This window comes from Equus quagga, chromosome 4 (assembly GCF_021613505.1).
Source record: "Equus quagga isolate Etosha38 chromosome 4, UCLA_HA_Equagga_1.0, whole genome shotgun sequence".
Lineage (NCBI taxonomy): Eukaryota > Metazoa > Chordata > Mammalia > Perissodactyla > Equidae > Equus > Equus quagga.
The window spans coordinates 108984257-108999538 of record NC_060270.1 but is presented as its reverse complement, the minus strand read 5'-3'; the positions used below and the strand labels follow the sequence as shown (position 1 = coordinate 108999538).

The 15282-nt window shown below is 38.4% G+C and overlaps 1 protein-coding gene across 4 annotated transcripts in view; it reads left to right on the top strand.

Moving 5' to 3' along the window:
* The window catches only part of ABCB11 (ATP binding cassette subfamily B member 11), an 87235-nt gene that overhangs the window by 39327 nt on the left and 32626 nt on the right, over positions 1-15282 (top strand). For all 4 annotated transcript variants that reach the window (XM_046657696.1, XM_046657695.1, XM_046657698.1 and 1 more), the window contains 8 exons: positions 561-674; positions 2721-2831; positions 5308-5433; positions 6853-7056; positions 8636-8806; positions 9293-9494; positions 10381-10456; positions 14810-14912. In XM_046657696.1, coding sequence (XP_046513652.1) covers positions 561-674; positions 2721-2831; positions 5308-5433; positions 6853-7056; positions 8636-8806; positions 9293-9494; positions 10381-10456; positions 14810-14912 — 1107 coding nt within the window. The remainder of the gene's footprint in view (positions 1-560; positions 675-2720; positions 2832-5307; positions 5434-6852; positions 7057-8635; positions 8807-9292; positions 9495-10380; positions 10457-14809; positions 14913-15282) is intronic.

Genomic DNA, 15282 nt, shown 5'->3' with positions numbered 1-15282 from the left:
TGAATCAAATTATCATATCACTATTCTAACCCACTTTGTGTCTATATGCTGACTTACTTAGACCTCTTACTCACTTAAGAACATGTTCTCTAGGGGCTGGTCTAGTGGTGTAGTGGTTAGGTTTGTGTGCTCTGCTTCAGCAGCCAAGAGTTTGCGGGTTCAGATCCCAGGTGCAAACCTACACGCCACTCATCAAGCCGCACTGTGGCGGCACCGCACATACACAAAACAGAGGAAGATTGGCACAGATGTTAGCTCAGGGCCAAGCTTCCTCACCAAAAACAAAACAAAACAAAACAAACCACATGTTCTTTGTAGAAGAGTATTGTTCAGTCAAAAACAATGTAGTCTTTTACATCATAAAAGTAGAAATATTGGAGATGCTTTACGGAACAGAAACTATTCCAGGTGTTTCCAAAGAGCTATCTAGTTTTCAAACTGCCATGTAGGAGTCTTTCTGAGAAGTCTCTGACATCACATGGATAGCCCAAATGATAGTGAGCACTATTGACAAATAGACAAAAACACATGAAAACTACGTCTATCTCTTTTCATTTCAGATTTTCCTCGGTGTCATAGTAGGAGCTTTAAATTTTGGCAATGCATCTTCTTGTTTGGAAGCCTTTGCAGCTGGACGTGCAGCAGCCACCAGTATTTTTGAGACAATAGACCGGGTAGGTAAAAGCCAAAAGTAAAGGCCATTAGCAAGTTGGGGGTGGGGAGAGGAATGAACTCCTGAGACTTTCACCTTCAAAATTAAAAAATATGGGGAACTATCACAGTGCCCTTAATTCACTGTTACTTAATAAGAGCTGTCATGAGCCAGACCCCATTCTGAGTTGGGAGAGCAAGAGTGAAATAGAACAAGTACGGCCCCTGCTTTCATGTCATACTGGGAAACAGGCAATAAAGAAGTAAGCACACAATAATAAAGAAAGATAATATTAGACAGTGATAAGTACAATGAAGGACATAAAATAGGGCAATGTGATACTGATTGGGGTGGGGGAAGGAGTCTTTATGATGAGTGACATCATCTCAGAACAGGCAGGATTTGACCTGAGACACAAAGGAGGAGAATCAGCCAGTGCAAAGGGGGCCTGGGGGGAGGAGTGGCGCATGAAGGTGAGAGCAGGGAGGGTATTCATGTAAGAGAGAGCTCCAGGTTGGAAAAGGGCTTGGTGAATTCAAGGAACTAAAACAAAGTTGGTGCGACTGAACAGAGTGAGCAAGGGACAGAGGCTGGAGGGATGGGAAGGGGCCAGGTTCATAAGATTGAATTGTCCTCTAAATGCGACAGGAATTCTCTATGAGCTTGTAAAGGACCCTGGTAGCCTGGCTGGGATTTTCCTGGTTAATCTATTGAAGCACATTGGCCATCAAGCTAGAAAGTCAAATTCCAAGAACAGAAGAGGGAAGATGGCAATACGTTGTTCTTCCTCTTTGAAAAAATGCCCTGGGCTAAGAGTCAGCAGCCCTGGAAATCAAAGGGTGCTTCGTGAGTCCCCTAAATCCTAAGTATTTTTTGTCAAACAATGAGGCTACAACTTATCTGAGGAAACTGCTCACCACTTTATCTGTTTTATATTTTGGGGTTTCATATATTAGGGTATAAAGAGGTTGTTGAAAACCACATAGAAATGTTGGACAATTCAAATTCTACCTCATTCTTAGGGTTGGTATATGCTCAAATAAGAGGATGAGTCTAAAACACCCCTGAAGCTATTACAAACAATTAAGGCATTTAAAATTTATTTTATTATCTTTACTAGAGACCCAAGAAGAAGAAAGTAGATTACACTATAGCTGCAAATAGAGATATGATGACAAATTTTTCTCACTAGTGTGGAAGAGGGAAGAAGATGACCATGAAGTGTTCTGGTAGCAGGAGATGGCCCTCAGTCTTGTCTGATTAACTAGAATGGTTAAGTTCTAGATTGGGCTCACTAGTAACAACAGAGGTGGAATTCAACACATCAGTTGAAAGTTGGTAGCATTTGAAGACACTGCTGGAGGGCGTTCAGTTATTTTCAGTCATCTACAATCGATACTCAAATCTACAGTCCTAGTGGACCCCGGCTTGGTGGGCTAGTTGTGGGTGGCCTTAGGCAAAATACTTAACCTCTCTGAGACCCCTGTGCTTCCTCAAATGAAAAAATGCCTAGTTAGGTCATAGGGAAACTACATAAATGAAAAAAGCATATTAAAACACCTTGTACATTGTCTTTCATTATATCTCAATAATATGACAATACATGGTAATATTAACATATTATATACAAATATATTATGTCAATACTATATATTATATTATTATGTAATAACATAGTATGACATAGTAATTATCAATAAATAATAAAACTAATTAAATTACATTTACTAATGCAATAACATGTTAATTGATGTGTTTTATATCAATTATAATTAATTGTATATAATTTGTGTATGCTTGATTATATATCAATATATTATATATGTAATGTAACATATCAATGCTATTAATATATAGTAATATATCTCATATTACTATCTCAATAGTTGGTAGTGAGTATTATTACTAATATAAATAATTATTTAATGTGGAAGTAATTTTTCTTTAGCATATCTCTGCAATGTTTTACCTGGTTGTTGTTCTGTTTTATGAGTAAATTCAAACCAAGATGGACAGTAAATGCATATAATACATGTTGTTGCTGTATCTCTTTTATATTCCACTCCAGAAACCCATCATTGATTGCATGTCAGAAGATGGTTACAAGTTGGATCGAATTAAGGGTGAAATTGAGTTCCATAATGTGACCTTCCACTATCCTTCCAGACCAGAGGTGCAGGTAAGTGCCAACCTTTTCCCCAGGAACAACGGCATTTTCTTCTTTCTTGATTCATTTCCAGAGCCACAAGTTACTTGTTTTTCTGAAGCATGACTCAGTTTCCAGGAACAAGGAACAGAAAGCATGTTTCTTTAATGTGTCCTCAGGTGTCATGTCATTTCTCAGGCGACAAACCACATTCCTTTGTGATCGCAATAATGTGCAAATCCCTCTGCTGGGAACGCAGTCTGGCACACATTCGGGTTAAGTCAACTGTGTGATGCTCTGGCGAAATGAGTGCTGAGTCCTGTCATTGTAAGCAAAGCTAAATAACTCTGAGGCAGTCAGAACAATCGAGAGGTACAGCTTTGTCAACTACCTCTTTCGAGACTGCAGAAGGTGGAGCACACTCAGTGGGTAGGGCGTGAAGTGGCAAAGGAAAGCTGCTGTCTTTGTCATTTTTTATTTCCTGTCTGTAACTTCACAAGGGTCACTCGATCCATCCTTGGAGGAAAGGTAATCTTGTGATATTGTGCTTACGTGCCTTGTACTAGGTGATTGTCCAGGCATGTAGTGAAGAAAATTTACAGTTTTCCTGCACCTGCCGAGCAGGTATCTTTAAAGACAATTCACTCTATAGGAAAATTAGGATCTACTGTCCCTGAATGAATTGGCTTTGAAATGAGACTTATTCATTTTTAACAGAGTATCTCTAGCCACCCTGTTTTGATAACACTTCTGTGATCCCCACAGAACTAAATCCCAAGCAACTTAATTCTGATTCTACATACCTATAATGTAGGTAAATATATACACACACACATATATCATACATATATATATAACATAGGGACATAATATATTCTTATTTTTACATTTCTAAAGTATATGTGTATTTTTGTGTGTGTGGGGGGGAAGATTGGCCCTGAGCTAACATCTGTTGCCAAGCTTCCTCTTTTTCCTTGAGGAAGATTGTTGCTGAGCTAACATCTGTGCCCATCTTCCTCTATTTTATGTGGGATGCTGCCACAGCTTGGCTTGACAAGTGGTGCTAGGTCCGTGCCTGGGATCCGAAATCTCAAACCCCACGCTGCCAAAGAGGAGCATGCAAACTTAACCCTTATGCCACTGGGTCAACCCCTCTAAAGTGTATTTTTGATTAATGTTATATATCACATATGTATGTAAACATTAAATACATATGTATATAATATGTGTCATAACATACGTAAAAGAGATTTGTGAAATATAAATCACAAGGTAGCAGTCACTCAGTAAAGATTTTTGAATGAATGGCTAAAAACATCCTTTCTTACATCTATTCAGAACCAACTCATAATAGCTGTTCAACAAATACCGGTTGAATTGAAACACATTTATTTCATCTCTGTTTTATCTTCTATTCCCAATACCAAATTTTGTTTTAATAAAATCTTCTTACTTACTCTGTAAATGTTCTTCATTCTTACCATGAGTATGTGTTTAGCCCTGCTGGGTGCTACATTGTACTGGGGCTATACTGTAAGATATCACACTTGGGGCTGGCCCTGTGGAATAGTGGTTAAGTTCAGCGTGCTCCGCTTCAGTGGCCCAGGTCTGCCGGTTTGGATCCTGGGCATGGACCTACACCACTTTTCAGCCATGCTGTGGTGGCAACCCACATATAAACTAGAGGAAGATTGCACAGATGTTAGCTCAAGCCTAGTCTTCCTCAACAACAACAACAAAAAGCACTCTCAAGGCCTGCTTGCCTCAGGGGAGAGTATAGTCCTATACAGTCCAGTGAGCAGAAATGTATTTGCAAGCCTGACTCTCCAGTGTGAAATGAAAGACGTGAGATTTCTGTCACACAGAGGACCCCAAGCCACCTTTACACAATAAGGACAAAAATCACCACTGACTTCGTGAAAATATCCAACAAATGGCTGTGAATTAGCTTCTTGTTCTTCCCTTTCTAGACTTACCAGCATTCAGTTTCCACCTTTGACAGTGGTTTGTACCTAGCAAATACTGTCAACATTTGTTGGGTAAAGTTATTCAAACAATATGTTTGAATACAAGTGTGGCACAGCTTAAAATTTGCTAATTGGTTTGTTATTAAACCGTGATCAGTAAATTAGTATTATATTTCTAACCTAATGGCTTTTTTCCCTTAACTAATTGAGGCAGTCTCCTTGAGGTATCCTAATATGGCATAAGTCTTTTAAATTAGATTCTGAAACATACTTTTAATAGTTGGCATGGCTTATTTATTTCAACAGTGTTACTACACATCATTTTATTTGTTGGCTGCAGCTATGAGTTAAATAATAACTAATGCGTTAAATGCTAAAGCCTCATCCTAGGCACTGTTTACTAATTTGTTGGTTATTGATGAGTATCAATGAATGTTGTTTTGGGTACGTAAGTAAACACATACACAGTGTCCTCACGAAGCATCCTAACTTGTAGCCTAATTGTTGACAATCTAAACATTGTTCATTTCTTTTCTCCACAGATTTTAAATAACCTCAGCATGGTCATTAAATCAGGGGAAATGACAGGTGTGGTAGGATCCAGTGGAGCTGGGAAAAGCACGGCACTACAGCTCATTCAGCGATTCTATGACCCCAGTGAAGGCATGGTATGTGTCTTCCAGAAACCTCTCAGTACATGGGGATAGGAGATTGCAAATGGTGCTCTATTGGTCAAACACAAAGGCCTAGCATACACTGAGACCATCTGGTATACATAGTTGATAATCATTTTAGACTGAAGTGACTGGACTAATTCCCTGTGTCGTGGTCATGTTCAATGAATAACCAACCCAATCACTCAGTAATGTAACTGAATGGGCAGATACATTCAAAATGGTATAACTGCCTCTTCAGTGAACTAACGTTTCCATTTCTTTCTTCATGTTGTAACATAATCATTATTGTTTCCTAAAGTTCTCCAAACACTAAATATAGGAAAGCTTACATGACTAGGATTCATGGAAAACAGCTCTTGATTACTACTTAGAGAAGTTAGGTTTTAAAAAAATAAACAATTTCACAGACTACATAGTCTCTTTTGCCTTGTGTTTATTTGACTATAAATATAGACTGAAACTAAGTAAATATTAATAATTATCATTTATTTACATATTTGTCAAGTACTTTATAAAAATGATTAGTCATTTTCACAATGACCTCCAAAGGGAAATATGACCATTCTACAAATGAGGAAGCAGAGAGTTAAAGAAATTGAGACTTGCCCCAGATTTGAACCCAGGTCTGTTGGATGCCAAAGCCTATGCTCTTTTCTCTCTGTCTCAAAATTATCCTTGCTGACGTCTCCTTGATGCCTTGAGATAGAATCATTTGACCGTATATTAAATGGCTTGAATGCAATGAGTTTCTATAATGCATGTACTATTATACTGACATGGCAAACATAACTGAGTTTTCCTTTTTGGCAGATATTTCATTCTCTGATTGGGTATTCTTTGCTACATATCACCATAACTATACTCTGAATATATAGAAATGGTTTTTTGATGTAAAATTTTCATGTTTTTGCTAATAGTCATTTTTATTTGTTCATCCCACTTACAGTTTCAATTGCTTTTGAACAGCCAAATGTTGTTTGATGAATCTGGCCAGAAAGCAAGATTTTACTATAAAACATATATACAAGATAGGGATCATTGCTTATTTTTGTTGTATCTTTTTGAATTCCATTTTTGGTCACCCGTCAAAAGATAATAAAAATATTCAAAGCATGATAAACAAGTGATTCCACTCTTTATTGAGGAATTAAAAACTTGTCCATTCCTGGACCAATACTGTTAAATTAAGTGACCCTTACTTCATTTGTGTTTCTACAATGAATTGTCCTACAGCTATACTTGTTTTATACTATATATTGTCGTCTTTATACTAACAACCACATTACAAGAGGAATCGTTTCTGTTACAATCTTGTCAGTCCCTATTTTTTCTCCCTGTAGGTCAAGTGCACCATAGTATTATGATTCAGAAGGATTCTAAGGGATATGATGTTGTGCTCATGTTCTTTAGGTGACTTTGGATGGCCATGACATTCGCTCTCTTAACATTCAGTGGCTTAGAGCTCAGATTGGTATAGTGGAGCAAGAGCCTGTCCTGTTTTCCACCACCATTGCAGAGAATATTCGCTATGGCAGAGAAGATGCAACGATGGAAGACATAGTCCGAGCTGCCAAGGAAGCCAATGCCTACAACTTCATCATGGACCTGCCACAGGTACCCTGAACCTCTCATTCCAGAGGGAAACCCAGAAGTCACAGAAGGAAAGAAAGTTACACAATAACATGCATTTCTTTTCATTTGAATCCTAAATCATTAAATTCTTAATGCCATGTTTTAGTTTCATGCTTGGAAATGTACCATGAGTTTTCCCCTTTGTCTGAAAACACATTGTTAATATATCAAAAATTGACCAAACTGGGGAACTTTCCTGTAAAAGCTCCCTTTGACATAGATACAATTTTCTTATTCCATCTATTAAGCATTTGTCTAAGCAGATGATAAATTTGTCATGTGGCAATAACTTGCACGAGGCTTTTTTGATGTCTACCATTGTCACTGCTCTTTAATTTTCTTGTTCTTAGGCAGCTGATATTGTGTCCTCAGTACTGTATCTAACATATTGAAAAATTCCTCATTTATCTTCATTGTAAACAACAAAGACAAGAGAAAACAACTCCATGTTATTATAGTTACATGGATTTTGCAACCAATGGTTTAAATCAAAGAAGAATTATTATTATTAGTTAACACATATATAGTGCTTACTACATACCAGGCACTGTTCTAAGTACTTTACATCTATAAACTCATTTAACTCTTACAACCATCCTGTCAGGTGGCTACTCTTATTACCCCCATCTACAGATGGAGAACTGAGGTTCTGAGAGTTCAAATAACTTGCTCAAGGCAGGAGAGACAAGGTTCACACCCAGATGGTCTGGCTCCAGAGTCTGTGCTCTAGAACACTTCCTATTCAGCCTTCTAAACTACCTGTATGAATACAATTGTAGCTGTGAGTATGATATCATCTAGTGGTTAAAGCTTTATCTAGTGGTTAAAGCATATAAAACTTTAGAATCAAACTACCTCCATATAAATTCCAGTTTCTCCACCTCCAAGCATTATGAACTTGTGCACATTATTCTACCCTTTACACCCTGGCTGTCAGTTGAGGAGAACAGCAGTACCTACCTCATAGGGCATCTGTGAGGACTAAATGAGCTGATATGTGTAAAGAGCTTAGCTCCATGCTTTATATATGGTAGATGCTCAAGTCATGTTGGGTAATAACAAGCAAGATAAGAGTCTGACAATCATGCCTTGTTGTGAGATTCTAGTGTAATGCTAGACATGCAAGATACTCAGTAACTATTTGCTATTGATGGTAATGATGATAAAGCTAGTTTGAGCTTTCCTTCCCAATATAAAGACTGGAGATGTTGTCTAGCTAGAGAAAAGAGATGAGGATTTGATATGTGCTTTAATCCTTTAAGATGGATTTTCAGGACCCTGAGCAACTTTTACTTTGGTGGAAAAATTTTATTTGAAATTGAGCTAAAGAGAAACATTTATACAGCCCAGTAAACCTGGGAATGAAAGAATAAATCAGTTTCTGCATTTTACACATGAATATTGCTTAGATAATAACCTGTTTCAGGACAGGGTATTTCAGTGAAAGTTGAACCTGTGAAAATTCATGCTTGAGGAGGAAGTTAGAAAGGATCTCGTAGTGGATCACTTTCAGGAGCCATCAAATTCTTCTTCTTCATTACTGGTGTCACCTTCTTCCTAGCAATTTGACACTCTTGTTGGAGAAGGAGGAAGCCAGATGAGTGGCGGCCAGAAACAAAGAATAGCCATTGCTAGAGCCCTTGTCCGAAATCCCAAGATCCTGCTGTTGGACATGGCCACCTCAGCGTTGGACAATGAGAGTGAAGCCATGGTACAAGAGGCACTGAGTAAGGTTTGTTGAAAATCTGAGCTCATTTTATGAGTCCATGTGGAAATGCTTGTGCTGCTGTAGGAAACACAGCTTATTGAGAGAGCAGACAGAGAGAGAGAGACTACATGGGTCAGTGTATCCAGTTTGACTGTTAAAAAATATTGGCTGACTACAATGTTCCTCAAAGTTGAATAGAAGACAGTATGATTTGTTTCCAAAAGCTGCACATGTAAAATTTAAAATTTTGTTAAGTCTAACTTATGTGATTAAAAAATTTTCCTTTTTTGTTTTTAGCTGTTAATTAATAGCAGAAATTGGATCAATGTGTGATGATGTTTATTACCATGAGAAAGTGGGCCGGTCTTTTCTAATATCTGCACAGCCTATTATTGAAGGATTTTCCCAGGGACAAGGCTCTGACTTACTTGTGGATTCTGAGATGATCCAAATGTCGATGTCGGCTCTGTCTTACAGTCTCGTTTAATGGTGCACTCTACCTTCTTGCAGATTCAGCGTGGACATACAATCATTTCAGTTTCTCATCGCCTATCCACAGTCAGAGCTGCCGATGTCATTATTGGTTTTGAACAAGGTACAGCAGTGGAAAGAGGCACCCATGAAGAACTGCTGGAAAGAAAAGGAGTTTACTTCACTCTAGTGACTTTGCAAAGTCAAGGAGATCAAGCTCTTAATGAAGAGGACATAAAGGGCAAGTGACTTTTCCATTATGCTTGCACATTATACTAGATAGTTAGCATATATAGTGCTTTATGGATTTCTATGCATTTTAATATACACTGTCTTATTTGTTCTCCCCAAAGCCCTGGGAGGCATTATATAGATGATGTAGGAAAGAACAGAAGCTCAGGAGGTTTAGCTCCCTGATCAAGTCATAGAGTAAAATCCAGGTCTTCTGTGGAAGAACTTTCAATTCCATCCTTCTTTGTCCCCCCCCCCAACACTTTGCAAATAGAAGATGCTTCCTATAGTGCCTGCACACAGTAGGAGCTCTCTTCTTACTGGCTGAGTGAACTAATCAATGACTAAAATGTTTTATGCGTATTTTCACTAATGTAAATGGGTACTTCAGGCCCTAGGGTGCCTTCTCTTTTTCAATCTGAATTTTCAGATTTGCTGGTTTATCCCAGCCTACATTAACCAACCACTTCAAACTCTCTCTACCATATCACATCTGGATTTGTGAACTCCATTGGGTATGATAACATTGAACATGTAATTTATTCTAAAAAGAGTTTTTAAAAATTTGGTGAGTCTATCGTTTATTTTCCCACTTCTAGTGGGCTTCCCTTAAGTTTTTAATGATTTATATAGGCTATAGCTATAGGATATCCATTTCTGTGCTGATAAAACATAGGCTGTCTCAGGTTAAAAGATTCAATCTTGCTGAGTATTTTGGAATTTCTCGTTAGAAGGTGCTGGACAAGTGCTAAGTTTCATTTACTGCACTAAAGTTAATAGACTGTCTTAGCATCAAACATAGTAATGATGTGCTAGGCAAACATAGTAAATAATTTTATTGTATATGGTTCTGCTTATTGTACACACTAAGGAATCACTCATGTTGTATTGAATAGGAAAAGACGAAACTGAAGGTGCCTTACTTGAGAGAAAACAGACCTTTAGCAGAGGGAGCTACCAGGCTAGTTTAAGGTAAGCCTAAGTGATGGGGCAGATTTTAAAGTTTTCAGATATTCCTAGGAGCCTTCTGCAGCTGTGACCCTCAGGTCACAGTATCTTGAGTACGACAAGGAGAGTCCCAAGCATATCCCTAGGTCTCGTGTAATAGAAACGTGTAAGGGAATCCTTGGTTACAGTACTGACATTTCTGTCTCCAGTTCATGGAGATTTTTAATTTAAATTTGGCTTCTCATTTTATTGGGGATGGGATCATGATAGAGATGCTCTATTGTTAAAATATTGTTTATTGAGCTTAGAAAGGAGATTTAAAAAAAAATTTGTGTTGAGTCTGGTCCCCAAAACTAATTGTAGTATGAAGCACTGTCTTATATGAAGGTCAAATGCATGCCTTTAGCTCCATTCTTTAACCTGCGGAGCTACAACTGAATTACAGATATTTCTGCTCCCAGAGTAACCCATCCAAAGTGAAATCATTCCTTAACTAGATGAAATAAGAAATGTATTTCCTTTTTCTTTTTCTTTTTGTGAGGAAGATTGTCACTGAGCTAACATCTGTGCCAGTCTTCCTCTATTTTGTATGTGGGACGCTGCCACATCATGCCTTCATGAGTGGTGCTAGGTCTGTGCCCAGGATCCAAACCTGTGAACCCTGGGCCACCTAAGTGGAGCATGCAGACTTAACCACTATGCCACCAGGCTGGCCCCAAGAAGTGTATTTTCTAACCCTTACAGAGAATTTTCCTAAACATGAGCTATTTATTTTTCTGTGGATCAAAATAGGAGTAATCACTTTCAAAGCATATTTTTGGCGTATGCTATAGCAAGACTGTAAATTTTAGTCTTCCATCCTGGTTTAAGAGTTTCAATAAAATACTTCCTTTAATGTTAAAAGTTTGTGTATTAAGAAAAATTCTGCCCCAGAGTATTCGTCTATATTTGTGAAAATGTTATTCAAGATTTTTTTCTTGTTAAGAGACTATTGGTAGGCAATGGGCTGACAGCTTATTTCTCTACAGTTGTCCTCACCATTTCTAGGATATTTGATTCATGGCTGTGCTCTGAGCAAAGGCTCAGTTATAGGACTTGCTCATTCAAGATAGCGAATTGTTTATTGAAAATTGGTTAAAGAGGCTTAAAATAGAACATTCAAGTAACAACTCCAAGTAGTTCAAACATGGATGTATTTATTTTAGTATTTGAAGAGTAGTTCACTGAGTTTATGCTTGGGGTTTTTTATTTTTCCTTTTGAGAACAGGTCTATTCAGAAAATTTTCAAGAATTGCTAGCTTTAATGAATTTATTGAATTTGGAAAATAATAAAGCATAGCTTCAAGTTCCTTTATAAAGTAAAAGCTATAAAAATTGCCAAAATTATTAGGCAACTTTTATAGACATCTGGCATTACACTTAATCATGCTTTTCTGATTGGAATAAAAAAATTAAATTATAAGGGCCATTAGAATCACAACCTGAAGATACCAACTAATTTCTTCAACAGAGAGAATGCCTCGGCATCTCTATCGATCACTAGGTGAAAGGTTGCAGAGAGGAGGTTTATCTCATGGTCTGTTAACAAGAAGATCAATATTTTCTTAACTTTTCAGATGAACAAAATTCTACCCATTCTAAGTAGTTTACTTACAGTTCACTATGAGGACCAGACAACCATTTTTAATATAAACATTTCCTATCTGGCCATTAGTTCTCACAAATTCTACATTTTGATGACTAGGATGAGAAATCCAGGAATATAATCTATACACAGGAAGTAGCTATTAACCTCCTGCAGAGAAAGATTTGTAAGTCTGAGTAAGAAGGTCTGTTAAAAATATCTCATTGTGTATGCTGACACATTTTTTTGCTAAAAGATGACCAAATGAAATGTTAATTTGTATCCTCTTTCCTTGGCTTTGATCTTTCTGATGGCTAAGTCCCTCTTTAGTAATATATTTTAGGTTCAAGAGTAATTTCATGGATGACAGTAATTAATTTTCTAAATAATAATGTTGCAACAGAGAGAGCATTTATTCCCTGAATTAGCTGTTTTTATTTGTGGTGACAAGTGGTGCACAGCTTCTGAGAAAGGAAGACGCAGATGCTATAGGTTTCTGAAAAGGGGTGTGATAGAATCCTAACTCTGGAGTTTATGGTAGACCATAAGAGGGGCAAGTGGCTGCCAAGTAGGGTACCTGCCTAGCACCCTTACTGCCCACAGTCTCATTGGGACAGCCTATGCTAGACAGGTGGAAGGGTTTGGGGAATAGGGAGAGAGAGAGACTTAAGGAATATAAGACTGAAGTAGTAGAAATCCAAGGGGACAAGGATTAGGTCTTCCTTGCCCAGAACCAGAGGAAGTCAACTATATTTTGAGACCCTCTCCTTTTCCACATACTCCTACCTTGGCTTCCAAGGCTCTGAGTTTGCTTTTTAGGTCCGTGACCCTAAGTCTCAGCTCTATCATGACTCTGCTCTCTCCAGTTGACACATGCCTACTCCTCACACCTTCTGGAAAAGACATCTCAACCTTGGTTACCTAACCCAAGGAAACGACTCTGTTGCTGTAAAGTTTCGGGGCTGGTGGGAGGGAACTGGAGTGTCCCGGAGGCCCGTCTGGCAGCAGGAGTAGGAGTGAGGAGTGATTTCGTGCCTGGTCATAATAAGACTTGCAAGAACTTGAATGTGCAAGAGCAAGGAAGAGGGATTACTTGAGGTAAATGCACCTTGTTGAACCTGGGTGACTAAGAGAATGGCAAAGCCATTAACAGAATGTGGGAACAAATTAAAATGGTTAAGTTGGTGTGTTACTGCCTTCACAAGAAGGCTGGATGACCACATATAATAGGCAGGCACCACCTTGATGTTTGTTTCAGTCTAATCTCACCTGAATACAAATGATAGAGAGAGACTTGGGAATGGTTCCCAAGTCTAGATGGCACTAAAACAGTTGATGCAGGTCTTCTGCTCTCTAACATCTCTCTCTTTACAACATATTACTTCAGATTACGTGCTTTGGTAACGTAACTGCCTGCCTCTAAAGTCTTCAGCATTGCCTCTATCACTTAGGACTATTTTCAAATGACTCAAAATCTAACCCCACCTGGTTTAACCTTTAAAATGAGGGAATCAGTTAAGATAACTAAATAGTCCAAGGATGCTTTGGCTTCAGGCAAGGCTGGGGCTTCAATGATACGTCCAAGATACATACAGATTCTCCCTCTTCCCTTCTCAACTCTACCTGTTTTCACTATTGGCTTCATTTTTCAGGAAGCTTCTTACTTTGAGGGTCTTGACATAATTGCCAGCAGCTCCCAGTGCTGCACACTTTCAAGTTTAACTCAGAGGAGAGTAGGAGTCTTCTTCCCAAAAGTCTCAGGAAAAAAACCAAAGCAACCGAACCAATCGCTTCCTGTCTATCTCGTACTAAGTGTATGTAATCAGTAAGCCTGTTTTCTCCTGCCTCTGTGCTTCTGTTCACACTGTTCTCTCAATCAGAAATGCTCTTCCCTCTCTAGTCTACAAATACCCAAATCCTACCTTAGCCGCCTCTTCCATGAAGCCTTTCATGGTAATGCCTGCCGTACATTTCTTTATTCAAACCTGCCTTACAGCACTTACCACATTCTTCCTTACATCAGGGTTGGGTGCACACATTGCTCATCTATGAGATTTTACGTTCCTTGAGGGAGAAGTCTGTGATTGACCAGTGTTTGTATCCCCCCAGCACCTGGCAATGGTTTGCGTGTTGTAGATGTCCAATAAGCCTCTGTTGAATGAATGAATGAATGAACGAACAGGTGAAGCTAAATTATATTTCAGTAAGATATTTGTTAACTAAGTGCATCCCCAAGGGTGGTACATAGCCTGGAGAAAATCTTACTAGGGGCCCTATTTCCTCCAGCTAGCTCATTTGTATCCATGTGGCATTATGCTAAAGTAAACATGAAATATAGACAGAGAAAGGGAAAGAGATCAAAACTACAACCTACAACCAGAAGGGAGGTAAAGCCGATGGACCACTGCCATTATAGCAATTAGCAGAACCATGTAGATTTGGAATGGATTTGAGTCTTAGACTTTTTTTTTTGGCGGACTAGTGGGACAACTTGAACACCCTTCTCTTTCTCTCTTCTTGGGTACACTCTGAATCAAAGTCTAGCTTGGGACCCACAGCAACTAACCTGATTAGCTCTGCCCTAAGAAGAGGTTTGTGAAACCTAACAAGGAAGCTCCTTTATCTGGTTACCATGTGACCTAGTGAACATTTCTGTTTATTTGACACATGTGATGCAACCTTGGACACTAGTTGAGTCCTGTTCTAGCCTGCCCACAGTCTACAGATTCTTTCATCTTTCTGTTTGTTTACAGATCTTCCATCCGGCAGCGTTCCAAGTCTCAGCTTTCTTACCTGGTACATGATCCTCCAGTAGGTGTTATAGATCATAAGTCTACTCCTGCAGAAGACAGACAGGTCAGGCACCAATTTAAGGATATCTGAAAACTTTTTTTCAAATTTGTAAATCTCTTTCTTAAATTATAATTGCCTGAATTGTCTTGTCAACAAAGGTATTTGATAAGGCTAGCCCTTATACAAGTCATCACAAATTTTGAATTAATGGGGGCTGGTTTGGTCTTATGGACATTTGTTTACTTCATACAATTTTATAATAATTGTTTTAGAATGCATTTAAAACTAACACTATTAATTTTAACATAATTCAAAATAACACAAAAATTAAAGAGATGGGAGAGGAATCAACTCCTAGAGCCATATAAAACTTTCTCCATAAAGATGCAAGTAGCCGAAGCTGTTGTGGGCACAGTCTAACTTTCAGGTAAGG